General features: G+C 52.4%; 1 protein-coding gene across 1 annotated transcript; it reads left to right on the top strand.

Annotated features, from left to right (window-relative positions):
• The first annotated feature begins 4,836 nt into the window (after positions 1–4,836).
• On the top strand, positions 4,837–17,573 carry Ccn5 (cellular communication network factor 5). Its single transcript, XM_071607386.1, has 5 exons — positions 4,837–5,116; positions 5,274–5,364; positions 9,193–9,409; positions 13,161–13,415; positions 16,616–17,573. Exons 2-5 carry the CDS (start codon positions 5,305–5,307, stop codon positions 16,834–16,836), a joined length of 753 nt encoding a protein of 250 aa, XP_071463487.1. The 5' UTR covers positions 4,837–5,116; positions 5,274–5,304; the 3' UTR covers positions 16,837–17,573.
• The last annotated feature ends 4,280 nt before the right edge of the window (positions 17,574–21,853 follow it).

The following is a 21,853-nucleotide window of genomic DNA, read 5'->3' as shown; positions in this document are numbered from 1 at the left end:
CACTGAGCCACAGCCCTGGCCCCTTAACCTGTGTTTTTAATATGTGAATGTGAATGAAATCTGCAAGCAGAGTCCAAGGTGGGCATGGCAGCTCTGGGTGTCACGAGAGTCCCAGTCCACTGTTTATCTTCGTTTGACCCTCCTGTGCCCATGAGGCCCATCTCCAAGGCACCCTCTTGGTCCAAGGTGGCTGCCCAACTCCAACTTCACGACTGCATTCCTTACTAGAAGCAGAAGGAAGCAAGAAGTGGAGGGAGTGGGACAAGAGGGAAGCCCTTCCTTCCAAGGAGCCGTCCCGGAATCTGCCCATGACACTTTCGTTTGTGTCTCGTGGCTGGACTCTCTCCACATGGCCACACCTCGGGGCAAAGCCGAGGACATCACCTCCCCAAATAACCAGTGCTTGGTAACTACAGAAGGAGGCAGAGGAGGATAGAGGAATGGGCTCTGATGAGGCTCTGCTGGAGATCCTGAAGCAGACCAGGGACCCCAGGCCCAAGGACCCCTGCCACAATCAAGCCAGGTTTGCACACAGAGGGTGTGTGACAGACTTAGTCTGCAAGCTGGTTGTACAAAAAGATATCATCCCTGTAGAAACTTGTGAACCTGTGTCTGGTGGAGAGGACGAACAGGGGACCCTTGTTATGTGAACTTCCAGTTACCCCCTCCCCCACTGGGTACAAAGTTCAAAGAATTTCCAGAATCTTTATTCAGAGAATCTGAGGCGACAGCAGTCAATAAACCTGCTTCCTGAAAACCCCTCAGGTGTCCAGCCTCTCCGTCCTGCTTCAATCCTGGTCTCTGAAAGGGGAAACTGGGGCTCAGAGAGGTGAGGAATTTCCACTCCGCCACAGAGCAAATCAGCAGCAGAGGTGGGGGTTTCTTGGGACTGACCGTTGGCCCTCCACAGCACGGCGTCCTCTCTTGCGCTCTATGTCCAGTCACAAAGTGGTGCTCCTCTCGCTCCCAGCCCAGCCTGGCTCAGGGCTGTTTCTGGATCCTCTGACTTCTGGGCTCTACCACCTGTGAACGCCTCTCCACCTGCCCAGCCTCACACACGGAATGTGGTGAGGTGCTGCCCGGGGCACACACTGAGAAGGTGAGCAGGGACCCCACTGCCGCTGGCCAAAAGGATATTATGTCTCTCACTCTGATTCCTCTTCACGGGCCAACACAGAAAGGTGGCACTTCCCAGGCTCCCTTGCACTTAAACTGAAGTCATGTGACCAGTTCTGACCAATGAAATGTCTCTTTCAAGATGACCTCAGTGGCTTCTGGTCCAGAACAGGAATTCACAAACTGCTGCGCATGTGCATCTCCTGGGGGTTGTATCAAAAAGGCTGAGCACCTCCATTCCAAATAGGCAGCTGGGTGACACTTGATGCTCTTGGTCCTTGAGCAGGGTGAGCCCAGGCTGATACTGAAGCTGAAGAACCGCCATCCCCCATCACACTGAGCAAGAAGTAAGCCTTCCTTGAGTTAAGACACAGATTTGGGCTGTGTTTGTGGCCTCAACACAACCTAATGTACCTGATTAATACTTTGGAATAAGGAATTCTCGTTTAGTCAGTCAACCCATCTCAGTTTTCTTTCTTATTTATTTATTTATTTTTATTGAGGATTGAACCCAGGGGCCCTTAACCACTGAGCCACATCCCCAGCCCTTTTTATCTTTTATTTAGAGACAGGGTCTCCCTGAGTTTCTTGGGGGGGCCTTGCTAAGTTGCTGTGGCTGGCTTTGAACTCGTGATCCTCCTGCTTCAGACTCCTGAGCCCCTTGGATTATAGGCATGCGCCACCGCACGGGGCTTGACTCAGTTCTTAAGCACAGACTCATTCTGTGCCCTGGGCACTTCACGCATAAGGAGATGCTTAAGCTTGGGGTAGCACAGGTGCCCTTGACATTGACAGTCTCCTTAAATTTTGCATCTAAGCACCATATAACCTCACCCAAGTCCCAGCCCTGCAAGTCCACAGGGGAGCTGGGATTTGAACCAGCGACCTTTGGACTTATGAGCCTGTGTTTCCTTTTGGTTAAGCAAAAGGGTAGCCACATTTGTTTGGGGTATTATTTTGGAGATAGAGGCTGTAGTAGCGACCCCAAAATTCATGGGTTCCCTTACATCCCTCTGGTGCCAAATGTGTCAATTTAGGGACCCGAGTCACTGCTAACCAGTCAGTGGAGTGGCATTCCTGACACAGCCTGTCCTTTGAGCTGTGCCTGGGTTGATCCCTCACAATTTCTCACCCTTGACACTGCCCACGTGCTTCCTGACCTGGCCAGGCCCCAAGGCCTCTGCCGCCCACATTCTCCCATTCTTGGTTATTAGAGAGAAAAACTTCCAAGAAAAGCCCTTTCCCTGGCCTAGAGGGCCCTGCAAGCAGGAGCCTGCCCTGCCCCTCCCCAGCTGCCTCCTGCACAGGCGGGCAGTGCGTTGCTGGCTGGAGCCCACCGCACAGCAGCCACGGCTGGCAGCGGAGAGTGCGTGGAGCAGGTGATGCGGCCCTGACCAGCCCTCCTCCTCACGCCTCCTAACTGTCCTCTTGGCTCCCAGACAAGTAGTTCAGCACGGGGCCTCTCGGGGAAAACCCATCAATGACCTTAGAAGTCACAGGGGTCAAAGTAGTGAGCACCTGAGGACAGAGAGCATAGTTTTGGAAGGAACATATGGAACCTTCTGGAAATGTGGCTTGATGGGATGGGGATTATATGGGTAGGTACATGTGATCATGTATACATGTATGGGGAGGGTCATTAAGCTTTACATTCAATACTAGTGCATGTAGCACTTCTTCTTCTTCTTCTTCTTTATTATTATTATTATTATTATTATTATTATTACTATTATTGTTGTTGTAAATTTCTACCTTTGATAAGATGCTGGTCCATGAACACCAATGCAGCCTTCCTGGGAATCGTGAGTTCCACCTTCCTCTTCTGAACACAGGTCTCTACAGGGGATGTGAGGGAAGATGTCTGGCGTCCATGGGCAGTGTGTTGGCCAATATTGAGAATGACATTGCTAAAATCTTAAAAATGAAATCTGGTATTCAGTAGAGTGATATGGGGTGTCTGCTTCTTTTTGTTAAGCACTTTTCTCTACATGTTCCCCCTCCAAGTAAAAAACATATCACAGAGAGCTCAGAGGTAAAGAGAAGAGCCCAGAGATGAAGAGCCCACAGATGAAGCAGCAAAAACACATAATGTAAACTGAAATTTCAGTTCAGGAGTCCTAGGGACCTGGGCTCTCTGGCTCTGTGGCCTCAGGCAAGTTATTTAACCTCTCCGCACATTTCCTTTTTTGCTGAGGTGTGGATCCAGAGGAAACAACAGTTTTATAAGTAGTACTGAGTACGAGTTCTGGCTCTTGCTGGAGGCTCAATACATGATCACTTTCATTGTCAAAACCAGTACCCAGAAAGGACATGAAGGTGAGAGTGGTCTTTCTGGGGTGCAGGCCATTAGGGAGTGGGCAGAGAATTGAGAGAGAAGATGAGTTGACAGGAAGTCAGTCTGCTCTTCACATCTGTGCCAGCAAACTGAATAATGTCAGTGATTTAGCTGACATTAAGTTCTAAACCATTGTTGCAATAACTGTTGGATTTTAATGATACATATGTAAGCATCAAATTACACATTTTAATTCTTATCCTTCAATAAAGTTTAATAAATTCTTATCCTTTAATAAATAAATGGGTGTTAGAGTTGCCCCCAGGGCATGTGGACTCAGGATCACATCTTCACTTACAAACAAAGTTCCTAACAGTTTGGAATCTCTCAAGTGTGAAATGCATTTGGTTCATTCCATGAAGATCACTGGAAATCATTTTGTTGTATGAAGGAAGGGGAGTAAGCAGATGACCCATTTGGATGTAAGATATTCTAGCCACGTCTCTGAACATCAGTTTTCAAAAACAAGACCCTCAAATCCTACCTTCCTTCATTTCTCGGAACCTCTCACCACTGCCTCCTGCCTGCCAAGGTCAAATCCTGGGTCCTCACCTTCAGCCTCTTCTCCCAACCCCTACAGCAAGTCACTCTTCTTCCTCATCCACTGCCCATTCTAGAACCTTCTGCTGTCTGGCATCATTGCTCTGAGATTTGGAGTACTGGTGGAGATGATGGGGACCATAGCCTTCCCCAGCCATCCCTTGATGTCACCTTAATCATTTACCATTATTACCAAGCCTGTGTCTTTTTGTCCCCTGCTCTCGGTGGCTAGAACTTTGCAGATGTCCCCACAGTCTTGGTGGTGTGTGTTAGTCTCTGCAGACGTCCCACTGCACAGGAAGGTGCAGTCCCACCAGGTCCCTTCGGCTCCAGAAGAGCACGGCTGGCATGCTGTGCCCACCTCCAGGCACCTGGATGTGTGTTTGGAATATTCTGCCTCCTTAGCCCTTCCTTTTCTTGGTTCTCTGAAAGCTGTTCCTCACTCTTGGTCTGATCAAGGGACCCCCCTCAGTATTCCCAGGAATCTCGCAGTTTCCCACTATCTCCCCCTCTGGCCCACCCCCCAAGTTGGTGCTGTCTCCAGCCCCGGCGGGAGGCTCCGGGTGACCAAATCAAACAGAATGGCTTTGGTTTGAGCAGATCCTGCAGCAGGGCTCAGCAAGTACTAGCACACAGTAGGCCCAGCCTGCCCAGGCTCTTCCACCATGGGCAGGCCACCTTCCAGAGCCCGGGAAGGAGGCCTGGGGCAGCCCCCTGTTGCCAAGAACAGAGAGGCCGCCAAGGAAGTTCTGCTCTGGGTCACACCCACCTCTGGGTGGCTGCCAATCTCCCTGCCAGAAACCGCAGGCCAGGCTGGAGCTGCCCAGAGTCCCGGCCACGGGGCTGAGGAGGGCTTGGGTCAGGTCTGCAAAGGGGGTGTTTGCTGGACGCTTCTGGTATCGACAGCCCCCTGGGTGGGGCAGGGGCTCTGAGCAGGGCTGGAGCAGCTATGGCAGCAGCTTGAGCTAACGTACTTGTGCTGGAAGGAGCTAGCGAGGGCCCGCCAGCCTGTCACAGGCTCTTGGCGTTGGCACTGCCTCTGGCTACACACACACACACACACACCACACGCACACACACGCACTGGCAGGCACCCTGTGGTGGTCTCCACGGTCTCACACTCAGGTAAATGGGCTCATCATGGGGACTATGAGGATGGGGAGAGGGGCAAGGAATGAACAGGCCAGCGTAAGTGTGTGTGTGTGTGTGTGTGCAAGTGTGTGTGCCTGGGAGTGACCTCACAGCCGCCGGAACATAAAGACTCACAGGTCCTGCCTCCCAGGCTCCAAGCTGGCTCCGCGGGGCACAGGGACATGAGAGGCACAGCACAGACCCAGCTCCTGGCCTTCTCCCTCCTCTGCCTGCTCTCAAAGGTAAGGGGGCCGGGCCCTGAATGCGCCCCGACGTCCTCAGTGTGGGGGGTGGGTGTAAATGTACAGCCTGAGCTCCGCAGCTCACCAGGGGCACAGTGTGGCCTTTGTGCCCAAGCCCAGGTCCCTGCCTGGTCCCAGACATGGCCTCTTTCTAGCTCTGCTGTGGGCCCTCAAGCAAGTCCCTTTTCTAGTCTGAGCCTCAGCTTCTGCCTCCGTTGAATGGGCGTGAGGCTCATGAGGCCTCTGAGGAGACCACTCATGACAACCTCCTCCAACACTGAGCACAGGCCCTGGGACCCCATGAGTGTTCAGAAGACACCTCCAGTCCCTACAACGCCTCTTCAAAGACAGGGCATTCTAGACAGGAGGAGCTTTACCTATGTCCAGGCCAGGGCTGGGATGGACGCTGGAGTCTAACTGACCGGAAAGTCTACAATGTGAGGACACTGTGCTGCGGGGCCCTCAGGTGGGGGTTGGCTGCTGGAGAGGCCCAGGGACCCCTCTGTGATCCCTCCTCCCTCTGTGCATTTCCACAGGGCTTGTGGGCCACCCACTTTGCCTAATGTGCATAACAATCCCAGAAGGGATTATAGCCCCCGTTTTAATCAAGTGAGGCTCAGAGAGGAGAAGCAACAGTTCAGAGCCACAGAGCAAAGAAACGTGAGAGTAGAAGAAAATGGAGCAGTGGGGCAGACAGGCCTGGGGGTGTGTGAAGTGGGGTCCCAGCCTGAGCCTCCCACCCAGTGCCACAGCTGCCAAGCTGGGTCACCTCCTCAGCAAATGCTGAATTCTTGGAGCCAGCGAGGTTGGTCCCTGAGGAGCCAAGGTCTTGGTGTATTTTTATGCTCCTTGGAGGCACATGGGGGGTGGCAGCTTCTCCTCCAAGGCCCGAGCAGTCTCACCAGTATCCCGGGCCTGCTGCTGGCTCTCCCCAAGGGATTGGGGACATGATACCAGGGCATGTGGCTTGGGTAGTTGAAGCAGGGCCCCAGGTTTTGGGAGGAAGAGGGGCCCGGGATTATGAAAACCAAGGTAACCCTCCTGGCTCGTGCTGCACACGGGCTTCTTCCCTGTCCCAGGAAACCACTGAGCATCCTGCAGAGAGACCCAGGGACTTGGCCATGGCCAACATGTGAAGCCACAAGCACCCACAGAAACAGAATTCCAAGTCTCCCAGGCAGGCGTGGGCTCCTGGGCTCCAGGCGGGGAATACGGGCAGGAGGCAGAGAGACCTGGAAACAAGCAGGGTCCTTGGAGGAGCTGACCACGACCTCACTTAATCACTCAGGAGAGGTGGTCTCCGACCACCAGATCGGGGAGGAGACTGAGTTCCACCTCCAGATCACAAAGCAGCCAGGCTACTTACTGTAAGTCAAGGCAGGAAGTAGACCCAGTACCCTCGGGTAGCCACGCAAGGCTCTGGGCACACCTGGAGTGACCAGACGACTGGAAGTTAGGGCCAGAGTGCATGGGGTGGGTCCTGAGGAATGCCAGCAAGGGCACGTCCTTCCGTGGCTGTGCCAAAACACCCTCCTGACTTATCCTTCTTGAACAAATAGAGCCTAAGCTGGCATCTGAGTCCCTAGAGGTCAAGAGCAACTGAGAGCTCGGGCCTGGACCCTGGTCCTGGTTCCACTACTTTGGCTGTGCATTTCCTCATCTTTCAAATGGACATGCAGTTCACTGGAGGGTCAGATCAGATGACACAGTATCGCCCTCCCAGGTGGCATGTCTGGTGTGGCAGGTGGTAGTGAGCTGTCGTCACTGACATCATCAACAGATTCCCCCGGGTCTCAGGGCCTGCAGAAGGCAGCAGAGCTGGCTGGGTAGAGGGAGCCCACAGAGGGGCCCGGTGCTCAGTAGAAGGCTGTCTCTTGGCACCCTTATTTTCCGGTGAAGGGACCCAGGAGCCAATTCTGATCCGTGTCCCCACCATCCACAACAAAAGGAGTGGGCCTCTGGTTTGGAGAGCTCCAAAGTCAGCCTTTTCCTTCTCAGGTCAATTCTGTATGCGTCACCTCTGGATCCATCAGCCCAGACTCAGATGATCAAGAAGGTCCAGATGCTCGTTTCTTTTTTATTTCATTTATTTTTTAGATGCAGTTGGACACAATACCTTTATTTTGTTTATTTATTTCTATGTGGTGCTGAGGATCGAACCCAGGGCCTCACACATGCTAGGCGAGCGCTCTGCCCCTGAGCCCAGCCCCGCCCCGCCCAGATGCTCATTTCTGATGAGCTCCCAGGGGAGGCTGTGCTACTGGACCAGACCACCTGGAGGGACGAGGCGAGGCCCCTCCTCTAGAATCCCAAGTTCTGCTGGGAGTTCTGTCGTAGGTAGGAGCCAGGTGGTGGCCTCCTCTGCCACCCAAACCAGAGGCTGGCCAGCCAGCGTAGGTGGCCCCTGCAGGTCAGGGTGGGAGCTGCAAGCAACAAAAGCCTGTTTACGGGACCTGGGGCCCCAGGGGAGGGTCAGGGGAGGGAATAGGGTGACCCGGTCATTGCCTGCTTTGGGTCACAAGAGAGATGTGACATCATTCGTTTTCTTAGCCCAAACTGCAAATCTTCCCTCCTCTGGAAAATACCCTCTAGTCCCCACAAAGTCTGCAGAGAATCAGTCCCCACAGAAGGGACGCAGTTGTTAATGGACCTTTATTTTATTCATTTATTTACATGTGGTGCTGAGGATTGAACCCAGGGCCTCACATGTGCTAGGCAAGCGCTCAACCACTGAGCCTCAGCCCCAGCCCCTCAGGGGACACCTTGAGCTATGCCTACCTCTTGGACCCCACCTTCAAATGCACATGCAGGGAGCACTTGGCATCTGGCTTATGGTCTGGTTGTTTCTTTGTCCTGGGTGGGAAGGGGCAGTTGGGTCACTTGGGTTGATACCTTGAGCCTGCCACTGGCAGGGTGGGTCCCTGGCCCGGGGTTTTCCCTACCACAGGAAAAGCCTACCAAACTGGGTTTCTAGGTCCACATGGGGGAAGCAGAGTTGGGCCTGACCCCAGCCCTGCAGTGGACACTCTGGCTTTTGGAGAGTCCCTTCCCCTTTCTGAAGCTCAGCTTCCCCATCTGTACACGGTGGGGTGGGGGTTAGCCCAGGGCAAAGGGGCTGAATACCTATCTGTGCTCTGGAAACCCTGGGCAGCTTGTCAAGTATACAGATTCCAGGGTCCTGCCACTGGGGCTTCTGATTTGCTAAGACTCAGAGGGGTCTTAGGAGTTTCTTGGCTGGTGTGATGTGCATTCAGGGTTGGGAAACATACTTGGATTGTTTCAAAGACCAAAAGTGTTCATGGTACTTTTTGAGTTAATCAGCCTTCAAGCGAAGTATCCACGTGCTGGAAAATGCGCCATGTACTGTGCGGTTTAATCCTGGAGCTGTCGCTCATGCATTCCTATTTGCTCATAGAGGGCAGGGGCAAAGCCTGTCATTGTAATTAACAAAGATGATGATGGAGCTAAATGCATTGAGCACCTATTATGTGCTACAGGTTTGACTCGAGTCATTTCAGGCACCCCTCACGGCAAGCCTCTGAGTCAGATATCACCGTTGGTCCCGTTGCACAGGTGAGGAAACCCAGGCTCAGAGAGCTTGGTAACTTTCCCAGGATCACTCAGCTGATAAGGGGCAGAGTTCTTGCTCATGACCACGATGCCACACTGCCTCTTAGGGAGTGCCTGGAGACTGCTGGGGTTCAAGGTCAGGTCTACTGACTCTGAGGCCAAGGCATGGACCCCACCCTGATCAGCCTGGCAGAGAGGTGGCCAGTATGAGGGTTTCATTGTCTACCTCGGGGCTGAGCAAGGTTTCTGTCTCTTCAGGTGTGTGCCCAGCTGTGCCCGACACCTTGTGCCTGTCCCTGGCCACCACCCCGATGCCCGCTGGGGGTGCCCTTAGTGCTGGATGGCTGTGGCTGCTGCCGGGTCTGTGCACGGCGCCTGGGGGAGCCCTGCGACCACCTCCACGTCTGCGACTCCAGCCAGGGCCTGCTCTGCCAGCCTGGAACGGGCCCCGGTGGCCCAGGGGCAGTGTGCCTCTGTAAGCAGGTTTGCGGGACTCACAGAGGGTGTGGGGAGGTCAAGGCCACTGCCCGAGTCAGAGAAAGCCCTCCGCCTTGTGCTTCTTACAGCCTCCTGCAGGTGCACCTTCCAGCCAGCTGGACCTGGGACCCTCCGCCGCTCCCTGGGCCTACTTCCTAGTGTCCTCTTTGACCTTCCTTGGCCTGCCCACCTGAAGGCCCCTCTCAGCCTTTACCTGCCCAAATCGTAGCCAGCCTTCACAGCCCAGCCCTGCCTGGGAAGCCGCCCAGACTCTGCAGCCCAGAGGCCGCTATCCTCTTCTGAGAGTCCTAGTGACACTGGGGAAATAAAACGCAGCCCCTTATTTAGGGCAGGGTGGGCACTGTGTGAAGCACTTACTGCACAAGTCATGATCCTCCTAGTGAGGCAGGGGACAGGATGTCCTTTCAGACCCATTTTATAAACGAGGAACTGAGGCCCAGAGATGCTAGCTGACACACTTCACGTCACTCAGCTTGGGGCCTTTGCAAACAGATCTAAGCAATGCTCCCTCTCGTCCTCCTCCTGGGTCACAGTCCTGGCTGTGCCCTTCCGCCATGACCTTGAGCACGGGCAAGGCCTGGCACCTGCTGGCACTGCAGGGCAGGGGTTGCAGTCTTGTTCTGATGACACTCTACACAGGCTGGGCTGTTCCTGCTGCAGGGGGCTGTCCTGTGCCTGGGGGGACACTAGCAGCCTCCCTGGGCTCCACCTGCTAGACCCCATAGCAGCTCTCCCTGCCCCCTCAAATTGACAGCTGGGTTCAGAGGATGCCAAGTGCCCCCGGGGCACAATTATCCCCTGTGGATAACCACTCCTTCAGGGAAATAAAAAGAGGTTAGAGGTTTTTAAAAATGATAAGGCCTGGAGAAGGATTTGCCTCTTTCATCCACGTGCATCTCATACTTTTGTAAAAATAGAGAGAGAGAGAGAGAGAGAGAGAGGGAGGAGAGGAAGGGAGACTCATGAATCATTGAAAATGAATCCATCTGTAGAAAAAGTCTTACTAAAAAACAATAAAACAAAACTTATAGACAGAAATTTAGCAACAGTGAATCCTTGTTAAATGTTCCCTTCGGCAGGAGGAGGAAAGAACGAGAAAGGGATGATTGGTTAAACTCACAGATGACCACTATGAAAATGTGCCTAAAGAAAAACTGACAGATGTGACACTTAGCTTCCACAGCTATTATTTAGATTCTCCATGACATAAGGCAGAGTTTATGTATTGAACTGTGTAACCCTGCCCACGTGCCAGGCTTCACAAATATCAACTCCCTTAATCTCACAACAGCCTTTTGAAGTAGGTACTAATAGATAGAAAAATGAGGCACAGAGAGGCTGATCAACCTGCCCAAGGTCCCAGAGCTCATAATGGCCAACTGGGATTTGAACTCAGAGATCTGGTTCCGTGATCTTAGGCTCCGACACTCTTCTGCTCAACGGCACACAATGAGTGCCTAGTAGCTGGTACTGTCAATAACTTCACTAAGGGCTCTCCTCACCCACTCTTGATTTCAAACTCTTGACTTCAAACACCTGCAGCCAGATCTACTTGGTCTCTGCTCCTTCCTGCCATTCCCAGCCCTGGTCCGGCAACATGGTGATGCTCACAAGTTTTCATGATTTGCACCCAGTTTAGAGGCTGGAAGCTGGTGGCCTCCATGTGAGTCCGAGCCTTTATGGACACAGTTTCACCTTCTCCTGAACATGGAGGTGGATTCTGTTTTGCAGATGAGGGAACTGGGTTAAGTCACCTGCCTAGGCCACAATTTGTAAGTGACTGAAGGTAAAACAAAAAGAGAGCAGAGGAGGGTACAGAGTCCCCAGAGGGCAGGACTGGTCTGTGCCTGGGGGAAGCGGGGGGGGGGGGCAGGGGGGGGGCTCAGTGGAAGGCGTCATTTGTGGGAGGTTCCTGGAGAAGGGGACATTGGAGAGGACCCGGGAGGAGGAGGAGGAGGGCTTTGGCAGCGGGAGGTGTGTGGCCAGGCAGGGGAATTCCAAGTGTGCTAAGTTGGGAGGTGCCTGGTGACATCTGGGAGCACAAACAGATACACACAGTCCCTGATGTGGGGAGTGGCCGCTGAGGGATGGCTGCCTGACCCCCATCTCCAAGCTGATGACCAGGGAGGGCTGAGAAACTGGGCTAAAATTATCACCCCAGCTGATGTTCCTAAACATCCTCTGTTTGCAGGTCATCCCCGTGACCCCGAGGCCCCCGGGCAGTGGCAGCAGGCGCCAGGCTGGAGATCTGGGCTTGGCCAGGCCAGGGTGGGGATTAAGGTGCAGCTGCCCCTGTGGGTTCCAGGGAACCAGCAGCCACATGATCCAGGCCAAAGGGTCAGGGACTTGGAGCCAAAGGACTGAGGCCTGAGCCCGGAGAGGGAGCTGGCCCGGGTCTCGGCCTTCCCGGAATGATAAGCGGCCCCCGCCCCTTGATGGAGCGCCTCTGCGCCAGGCTGGGACTGAGATACTCACTGGGCGCTCGCTCACTTTACCTGCCAGGGCCCTGCGGCAGCACCAAGGCTCAGAGAGGCGAAGTAACTCGGCCCTGGGTTCCCAGCTTGGGTCCAAGTACTTGTGGGTCCTAAACCCTCCACGTCTGAGGGTCTGTTGAAGTTTCTCTCACTAGACCTGGAGGCCTGCTGCCAATGAGCCCTTGCCCCAGACCCAGTGAACTGTCACCCAGGTCTCCAGGAAGCCTCCCCCCCACTCACACCTGTTTCTTTGCCCCCGGACAGCTGACATACCTTTCCAGGTGACTTTGCTGCTTGTCTTCCGCTGGCTTGGGGTCCCTCCAGTCACTGAGGTACAGTGTGTCTCATTCCCAGCTAGGAGCAGGCGGCCACAGCAGGCACACCAGCCCTCGCTGGAACGCTGGGGCGTTGGAACTGTTTAGTCGGAGCCTGTCACAGGCTGAGCCTTGGGCCAGACATTTCAAAGGGCATCTGAGGGTCTTATGTCCCAGCCAGGCTCTCAGCCAGCCCTGGGGGATGCCAGGAGGAACACTCTGCCCCAGCCCCAGTTTGCGTCGGTGGAGGAAGTGGTAGTGAAACCCATATCTCAAGGGCATACTTCTCCGTCTCCTAGGCACCTTCTATAAGCCTTTCATTGTGCTACTACATATTATCCACGTGACCTGAAGGTACAAATGACCGCTCTCATCATTGCAATTATTCAGGCTACTCAGGGAAGTTAAGTAAAGTGACCCAGAGTCACACAGCCAGCAAGTTAAGCCCTGATGTGACAGTGGTGACTGCAACGCAGCAGGACAATGAGGTTGTTGCATGATGTCCCTGAGTGTGCACTAATCTGCGTCTACTCAGGATAACAGCACAGTAGCCAGGACCCGCTGACCGTCTCCTTTGTGTTGGATTCATTTCCTACATCACTTCACTTGGTCTGTACCACCTTGCGAAATAAGTACCACGAGATTCCAATTTGCAAATGGGTAAACTAAGGCAAGGAGAAGTGAAATCACTTGGTCCATAGCTCAGAAAGGGCAGGCTGAGCTTTAAGCCTGGCTGGTCATCTGGCACACCCTGTACAGGGTCCCAGTGTCCTGCCTCAGGGACAGTGGGGGCTGGTGGGCCCGGTGCACGTTGCTGGGAGGGAGCCCTGGGCAGTGCGCCACACCCTGAGGGCGCGGCTTCCCCAGGGATCCTGGCAGCTCTGCGGAAGGGCCACGCGGAGCTGGGATGACCAGAGCCCTGTTTCTCCTCCCTCTGCAGTGGGAGAGGACCACGGGGGCTGCGAGCTGAACGGCCGCCTCTACCAGGACGGGGAGACCTTCCAGCCGCATTGCAGGGTCCTGTGCCGCTGTGAGGACGGCGGCCTCACCTGCCTGCCGCTGTGCAGCGAGGACATCCGCCTGCCCAGCTGGGACTGCCCGCGCCCCAGGAGGGTGGAGGTCCCTGGCAAATGCTGCCCCGAGTGGGTGTGTGACCAGGCGGCCGGGCGGGCCGTCCAGCCCCTCCAGGGCCAAGGTGAGCTCCGGATGGCTCAGGCCACGGAGGGGAGGGGGCTTCGTGCTAGGACACAGGGACACTTCAGAAACGGAGAGGGGTGGGCGAGGAGAAGTGGAGACAGTGGAGGGAGAATCACCAGGCCACCTGAAGCTCGGCTGAGCCCGAAGTGCTGGATTTTAAACAATCAGAATGGAAAATAAAAGTCAGGAGGCAGAGTGGGGTGGGGAGGAGGGTAGGACCCCGGAGCCGAATCCTCCTCCGTGCACAGCAGAGGAATGCAGGATGTGACAGGGACCTGATGTTTGCAATACAGCAGCCCCCACTGCCAGCACATCACCAGTGCGTCACCATCTGGACTCAACAGAAGGAACTCCAACTGAACCAGGCAAGGTGGCTGTCTCTGGGACGTGGGCCTCGGACCGGGCAGAGATGGAGAAAAGACAGTTACTCCTGCTAGGAACCCTTCAATTTTAGAGGTTTTATTGTTGTTGTGTTGCTTTTTAAAAACCTATGGTTGTTGGGGCTGGGGATGGAGCTCAGTGGAGGGGGGGGGCACTTGCCCAGCATGCGCAGGCCCTGGGTTCCATCTCGAGCACTGCAAAAAAAAAAAAAAAAATATATATATATATATATATATATATATATATATATATATATATATGTATGTATGTATGTATGTATATATAGTCATTAGATGAATGCGGCTTTACAAAAAGGGAGGCAGACAGTGCCAAGTGGTGCTGCACGCAGCAGAGGTATGCAACTTGGCGAGCTCAGGCTGTGGAGTCGGTACCAGCTCTAAACCCAGCTCCATCGCTTCCTTGCTGTGCAGCTCTGGGGGTTGCTTAACTCCTCAGCCTCACGTTCTCCATCTGTGCGATGGGGGTAACGAGAGCAGCCACCTCGTAGAGTCGTGAGGGCTAAATGAACGAGCACAAACAGAGCCCTTAAACAGCCCCAGCACACACAGCGGCTGGAGCCGGGGCTGAGGGCAGCCTGGGGTGAAATGCACCTCATCAGTTCAAGCCCGGGAGCTCACCTTCTGTGCCAGAGTAAGAAACCGCTCCTCCAGGTGGACCTCACTGTATGTGTGGCCTGTGGGCGTAGCTGGCACACGTACACCTTGAGGGTGACCCTCCGTGTCCACGAGTTCCGCCTTCATGGAGTCAACCAACTGTGGACTGAAAGTACCTGTTTTGATTTGGGTCTGTTCTGAACATGTAGATTCCTTCCTTTTTTTCAAAATTTTAAAATTGTTTTTATTTTAGTTATACATGACAGTAGAATGTATTTTGACATATCATACATACGTGGAGTATGACTTCCCATCCTTGTGGTGGAACGTGATGTGGAGTCACACCCGTCATGTGCTCATATATGAACCTAGGAAAGTCATGTCCCATTCATCTACTGTCTTTCCCATCCCCATCCTCCCTCTCTGCCGCCCACTCCACCCTGTCAATCAGATGAAACCCCCACCCCTGCCCTTTACTCCTCGCCTAATATGAGTCACCATCCACATATTAGAGAGAACATTGGCCTTTGTTTTGGGGGACTGGCTTATTTCACTTAGTATAATAGTCTCTGGTTCCATCCATTTACCAGCAAATGCCATGATTTTATTATTCTTTATGGCTGAGTAATTCCACATTTTCTTTATCCATTCTTCTGTTGATGAAGGACACCTACGTTGGTTCCATAGCTTATCTATTGTGAATGGAGCTGCTGTAAACATTGATGTGGCTGTGTCACTATAGTATACTGATTTTAAGTCTTTGGGGTATAAACCGAGGAGTGGGATAACTGGGTCAATGGTGATTCCATTCCAAGGTTTCTGAGGAATCTCCATACTGCTCTCCAAAGTGGTTGCACCAATCGGCAGTCCCACCAGCAATGTATGAGTGAAGATTTTCCCCCACATCCTCGCCAACATTTATTGTTACTTGTATTCTTGGTAATTGCCATCTGACTGCAGTGAGATGAAATCTCATGTAGTTTTAATTTGCATTTCTCTAATTGCTAGTGATGTTGAGCATTCTTTCATATATTTGTTGACCAATTGTATTTCTTCTTCTGTGAAGTGTCTGTTCAGTTCCTTTGCCCAATTATTGATTGGGTTACTTGGTTTTTTGGTGTTAAGTTTTTTTGAGTTCTTTATATATCCTGGGGATTAGTGCTCTAGCTGAGGTGCAGGTGGCAAAGATTTTCTCCCATTCTATAGGCTCTCTCTTCGCGTTCTTGATTGTTTTGTTTGCTGTGAAGAGGGTTTTTAGTTTGATACCATCTCATTTATTGATTCTTGATTTTACTTCTTACGCTTTAGGAGTCTTGTTGAGGAAGTCGGCTCCTAAGCCAACGTGATGGAGAGTTAGACCTACTTTTTCTCCTAGTAGGCTCAGGTCTCTGATCTAGGTCCTTGATCCACTTTGAGTTGAGTTTTGTGCAGGGTGAGAGGTAGGGGTCTAATTTCGTTTTGCTACATGTGGATTTCCAGTTTTCCCAGCACCATTTGTTGAAGAGGCTATCTTTTGTCCAAGGTATGTTTATGGCACCTCTGTCTGGTGTGAGATAACTGTATACATGTGGGTTTGTCTCTGTGGCTTCTGTTCATACCATTGGTCTTCCTGTCTGTCTTGGTGCTGGTTTTCTTATTATATTAATATGCAGTATAATTCGGACTCTGGTGTTTTGATGCCTCCTGATTCACTCTTCTTGCTGAGGATTGCTTTGGCTCTTCTGGGCCTCTTATGTTTCCAAATGGATTCCATGACTGCTTTTTCTATTTCTATGAAGAATGTCACTAGTATTTTAATGGAAATTGCGTTAAATCTGCGTAGCGGTTTTGGTAGTACGGCCATTTTGACAGTGTTAATTCTGCCTTTCCAGGAACGTGGAGGGAGGGGAGGAAAAGCTAGACCATGAGCACCTCCTCACACAGGCGGCGCCTCCTGCCTGTGAGAGGCCATTTACCAGTGGAGGTTGGGAACGACAGCTGCTTAATAACCGATGTCTGTGGGGTGGTTTCAAGGACCAGGCCCTGGCCAAGCACGTCCCATCCCTTATTTGATTAAATCCCAGCAATCAACAGGTAGGAAATTTACCTGAGCAGAAACGGGCGCCCAGAGGAGTCAAGCACCGTGACCAGGGAGGCAGCGACCAGTGGCGGTGCTGGGCTGTGAGCTCCCCCTCCAGTGCTCACTTGGCTGTCTTTCCCCCAGGACCCCAGTTTTCTGGCCTCGTGGCTCCTGCACCCCCTGGCATCCCCTGCCCAGAATGGAGCACAGCCTGGGGCCCCTGCTCCACCACGTGTGGGCTAGGGGTGGCCACCCGAGTGTCCAACCAGAACGCCTTCTGCCAACTGGAGACCCAGCGCCGCCTCTGCCTGCCGGGGCCCTGCCTGCCTGCTGGGAGCCGCCGACCCCGGAACACCGCCTTCTAGAGCCGCTGGGAATGGAGATGTGATGGGCACGGTCCCCAGGAGACCACCGACGGCAGACGGCCCTTACCCATGCCTTTGGCCTGCATGAGTCCGGCTTGGGTCCACCATCCCGGGCCAGGAGGACGGGAACGTTCACAAGCTGCCTGGTCCAGCCGGACCTGAAGTTCGGCCGGGGCGCGTGCCCAGGCCCCTGCCTCCCACAGCCGGGGGCTGGCCAGGGCTTCCCCGCTCTTCTGGTCTAGTGCCGGCTGCGCACCGCCTGGTCAGCAGGAGCGCTGGCGAGCTTCTCTCAGCTTCCCTGGGCAGGGTGGCACCACCACGGCCTTCGTCTAGCTTTGGCAGCTGGTGCTGGCCATTTCGCTGGGGGGAGGGTAAGGAGGTGGCCCACAGATGTTCTGAGATTTCCTCCTCTCTTCCTGGAGCTTTGCGGAACTGTCCTTGAATAGAGGGGCTATGCCTGAACCCGAGGGTGGGGCTTGCAGAACACCCTCCCCGCTCCAGGAGAATTCAGCGGCTGAATCGTTTGTGAGCACCGTGAGGCCGAATCACAGTGTCCTGAAGAAGCCAGAAGCCACTTTGCTTTAGTAAGAACCCACCTTTTTGAGCACTCACAATGTGTGATCATTGAGCTCAGCCCTTGGCATAGACCAGTGCTCCCCAACACTGAGACAAGCGGGGAGAACAAGGGTCCCTCATTTATTTCAGGAACGGCCTGAAATAAACTAAGCCAAGTGTGAAATACTGTTTGGCATCTCATGTTTTATTGTAAAAAAAAAAAAAAAAAAAAAAGGAATATACATTTTACAACCTCCTTCATGGTCTATCTGTATTTTTTTTTTATTGGTTGTTCAAAACATTACAAAGCTCATGACATATCATCTTTCATACATTTGACTCAAGTGGGTTATGAACTCCCATTTTTATCCCAAATACAGATTGCAGAATCACATCAGTTACACATTCACATTTTTACATAATGCCATATTAGTGACTGTTGTATTCTGCTACCTATCCTATCCCCTACTATCCCCCCTCCCATCCCCTCCCATCTTCCCTCTCTACCTCATCTGCTGTTGTTCAATTCTCTCCCTTGTTTCCCCCCCCTTTCCCCTCACAACCTCTTATATGTAATTTTGTGTAACATTGAGGGTCTCCTTCCATTCCCATACAATTTCCCTTCTCTCTCCCTTTCCCTCCCCCCACTCGTCTCTGTTTAATGTTAATCTTTTCCTCATGCTCTTCCTCCCTGTTCTGTTCTTAGTTGCTCTCCTTATATCAAAGAAGACATTTGGCATTTGTTTTTTAAGGATTGGCTAGCTTCGTTTAGCATAATCTGCTCTAATGCCATCCATTTCCCTGCAAATTCCATGATCTTGTCATTTTTAGTGCTGCGTAATACTCCATTGTGTATAAATGCCACTTTTTTTTTTTTAAAGAAAATGGTGTTTCCATCCAGATCCAACAAGGAAATTAGAATATTCCATATGTAAACAGGGATTTCTCATTAAGCTGATTCTATTGAGAGATAATCCACTCATGGTTAAATGCACAGGTCTTCAGCTCATGCTTGAAGGGGCCCTTACATATGTGCACGCCCATGTGACCGATACCTCCCTCCAGGTAGCAGATATTCCCATCATCCCAGGAAGCTCCCTCTGGCCCCGTCCAGGCTGTCGCAGTCTCCCTGAGCAGACAGCCACCGTTCTGATTTCTCTCACCGTGGAGAGGGGCTGCTGTTCTTAAACTTTACATAAACAGAACTAGAGCAGGTATTCTTTAAGGACTGCCTTATTTCACTCCGATAATAATAAAAAGAGGGGATCAGTCACCCAGTGGAAAGGTCAAATACCTGGAGATCAAGAGGAGGAAGTCATAGCAGCCCAGCGGCAGAGGGACAGAGGGAGACCCAGCCCAGGAGCTGGCCCAGCACAGGGGAGGTGAACAGCAGCAAGGCTGAGTACCCCGGAGACCGCACACGGGGCCGGGAGAGCAGCAGAGTCAGGGTGACGGGCTGGAGGCCTCTGAGGAGAAGTGGCTGGGGCAAAGGTCACCCATGCAAACCAGGCTGACCCCTCCCTTTCTGGAGTCTTAGAGCCAGAGGTCTGGGCCCGGCCTGGCTGACCCCAGGAAGCCTGCACTTGTTTCCTCAGTGCTGGGTTGGGGCTGTCTGGGGGCTGGGCGTCCCTGGGCCCAGTGCTGTGGACACAGTGCCTGACGCAGAGTCTGTCCCTGGACGCTTGAGCTCACCCTCCTCCTCCTCGCTGAGGGCAATAATGAAGATGGAGTTTTTCCATAGTGAAGGGCCGCGACCGCCTCAGCAGATACCCCTGAGCCCTCCCTGTCCTAACTGATGACTGCTCTTCCGGAACCTGCGAGCACCCATCCAGGCTCTGCAGGCTCTGCCCTGGACCAACCCAGCCGGTCAGCGCCAGAGGTGCCGGGAGCAGCTTCCAGCACCAGCACTTAGTGAGCACCTGCTGTGTTCTTGGTGTGTTCCATGCGTCCACTGGGGAGAGACTGAGGCTGTTGTAACAGAAGCCCGCTCACCACCCCCCGCTGCCACACCCAGGGCCGGCTTGGCCTGTCTCTCGCCTCCCCTGACCTCACTCTCAGGGAGTCCCTCTCTCCCTCCCTTCCACCTTCCTGGCCTCCTTCCCTTCCTTGTCCTTCTTTCTTGTATTAATTTTAATATTTTTAGTTGTCAATGGCTCCTTTATTTTACTTATTTATTTTCTGTGGTGCTGAGGATCGAACCCAGGGCCTCGCACGTGCCAGGAGAGCGCTCTACCGCTCAGCCCCAGCCCCAGCCCCTCTCTCTTGTATTTTTAAAGGAGACCACAGTGTTCAGTTTGTCAGTTTTCACCAGCAGAACCGTCTGTACGGTGACACTGGGGAGGTGCAGGACAATGCTCCTGTCCTCCGCCTCGAGGTCCCTCTCATCCCCACCCCAGGATCACCACCTCCTGATGTCCAGCCTCAGAGTGGCTGCACCTGTCCTTGAACTGGGTTCAAATGATGTCACACAGCATGTTCTTTCCCATGCCTGGTGCTTCCTCCTCGCTGTGTGGGGTTCATCTGTAAGTGACAATCCCTCATCCCCCCCATGCCTGTGTGATGGCCCACTGTGAGAACACATTTCACTTATTCGTTCTACTCACGATGGACATTTGGGTAGTTTCCACTTTGGGGCTATGAGTAGGTGTCTAGCGTGTGTCTTTTGTGGCCTTTTGAAAACTCCTGGACATTTATCCAGAGGGGTGGTTGCTCAGTTGAGGCCTATATTCTCTCGGCTGAGTCAGATTATTCCCTAATATAAGGGAGGAATATACATATAATAGGTGCTCAAAAAATCTTGTTGCAGAAATAGTAAACATAAGAGCTGACATCTACTGAGTTCTAACACCTACCTAAGCCTCTTCTAGTAATGACTCAACTTGGCCCTCATCATAATCCTTTGAGGTAAGTATGATTATGCTCATTTCACAGATGGGGGAAACCGAGGCACAGAAATCAAGGCAAGAGTCCAATTTCACACCAGTTGGCAGAATCAGGATTCAAACCCAGAGCCCTGCTCCAGAGCCCCGGCTCTGCACTGCCAGCCACAATGAATGCCACTGCTGCCTGACTCCAGGGAAGAATCCAGGGAAGAATCCAGGGAAGGTAGGCAGCCGCTGAAGCTGCCCTGGCGCTATGGACCTGAAGGAAGGACATGAGGAGCAGGGGAAGTGACAAACACAACCTCAGAAACGCAGGGTCTGGGAGAACCCCGGGCCAGGGACAGAAACCAGCCGGAGCAGAGATGAATCCAGTTTGAAGGCAGACAGGAGGGGAGTCCTGCATGTTCTGACTTTGAAGAGACAGGTCTCACCAGGGCAGTGTGGCTGCAAATAGGTGGAGATCAAGTTGGTTCAGGTCTGGACAAAGAGCTCGCGTCTAGGCATTGAGAATTTGAGTCCCTGCACAGAGAGGGTGCGGATCGTCAGCCTGGCTGAGCTGGTTTCCCATCAGAAATCATAAATGGTCCCTGTGGATGTCCCTTTTGCAGGGAGCAGGCCTCAGCGGCTGCCTGCCTGGGCCATCTTGTCTCTGTCCAGATTTCCACCCTCGCTCCTTACAGTCTGTGCTCGGTGCAGCACCTCTTAGCACAGTGCATGATTTTCTCACTTATCACATTTATTATTTACAGGCTGACTCTACAAGTCCTGGAACTTCTTTTGTCTGCTCTGTTCAATGGTAGATCTCAGGACTAATTTCAGAGCCTGGTGCAAATCCAGGTTTAGTCATTATTACATGAATGAAATAATGTGCCTTGCTTGAGAGAGAAAACATTTGCAAATCATGCCTCTGATAAAGGGTTCACATCTAAAGTAGGCACAAAACACAAACAACTCAATTGCAGGAAAACCAATAACCCAATTAAGAAATTCACGAAAGGACCCAAGCAGACATTTTCAAAAGAAGACATACAGATGGCCAACGGGTATATGAAAAGATGCTCAGCATCACTGATCCTTGGGAAATGCAAATCAAAAGCACAAGATATCACCTTGTAACTGTCAAAATGACTATTATCAAAAAGACGAAAGTTAGGGCTGGGGTTGTGGCCCAGCGGCAGAGCACTCGCCTAGCATGTGCAAGGCTCTAGGTTTGATCCTCAGCACCAAATAAAAATAAAGGTATAAAAATTTTTTAAGGGCTGGGGTTGTGGCTCAGCAGTAGAGCACTCGCCTAACATGTGCGAAGCCCTGGGTTCAATCCTCAGTACCCCCATAAAAATAAATAAAATAAAGGTATTGTGTCAACTACAACTAAAAAAATACTTTTAAAAAGTTTTTTAAAAATTTTTTTAAAGAAGAGAAAGTAATAAAAAAAAAGATGAAAGTTAACAGGAGTAGGTGTTTTGGTTTGGATATGAGATGTCCCCCAAAAGCTCATGTGTGAAACAATGCAAGAATTTTCAGAGGTGAAATGATTAGATGATGAGAGGTGCAGCCTAATCAGCGTTTATCTACTGATT

This window comes from Marmota flaviventris, chromosome 2 (assembly GCF_047511675.1).
Source record: "Marmota flaviventris isolate mMarFla1 chromosome 2, mMarFla1.hap1, whole genome shotgun sequence".
Taxonomy (NCBI): domain Eukaryota; kingdom Metazoa; phylum Chordata; class Mammalia; order Rodentia; family Sciuridae; genus Marmota; species Marmota flaviventris.
This window is presented reverse-complemented; position numbering and strand designations above follow the sequence as displayed.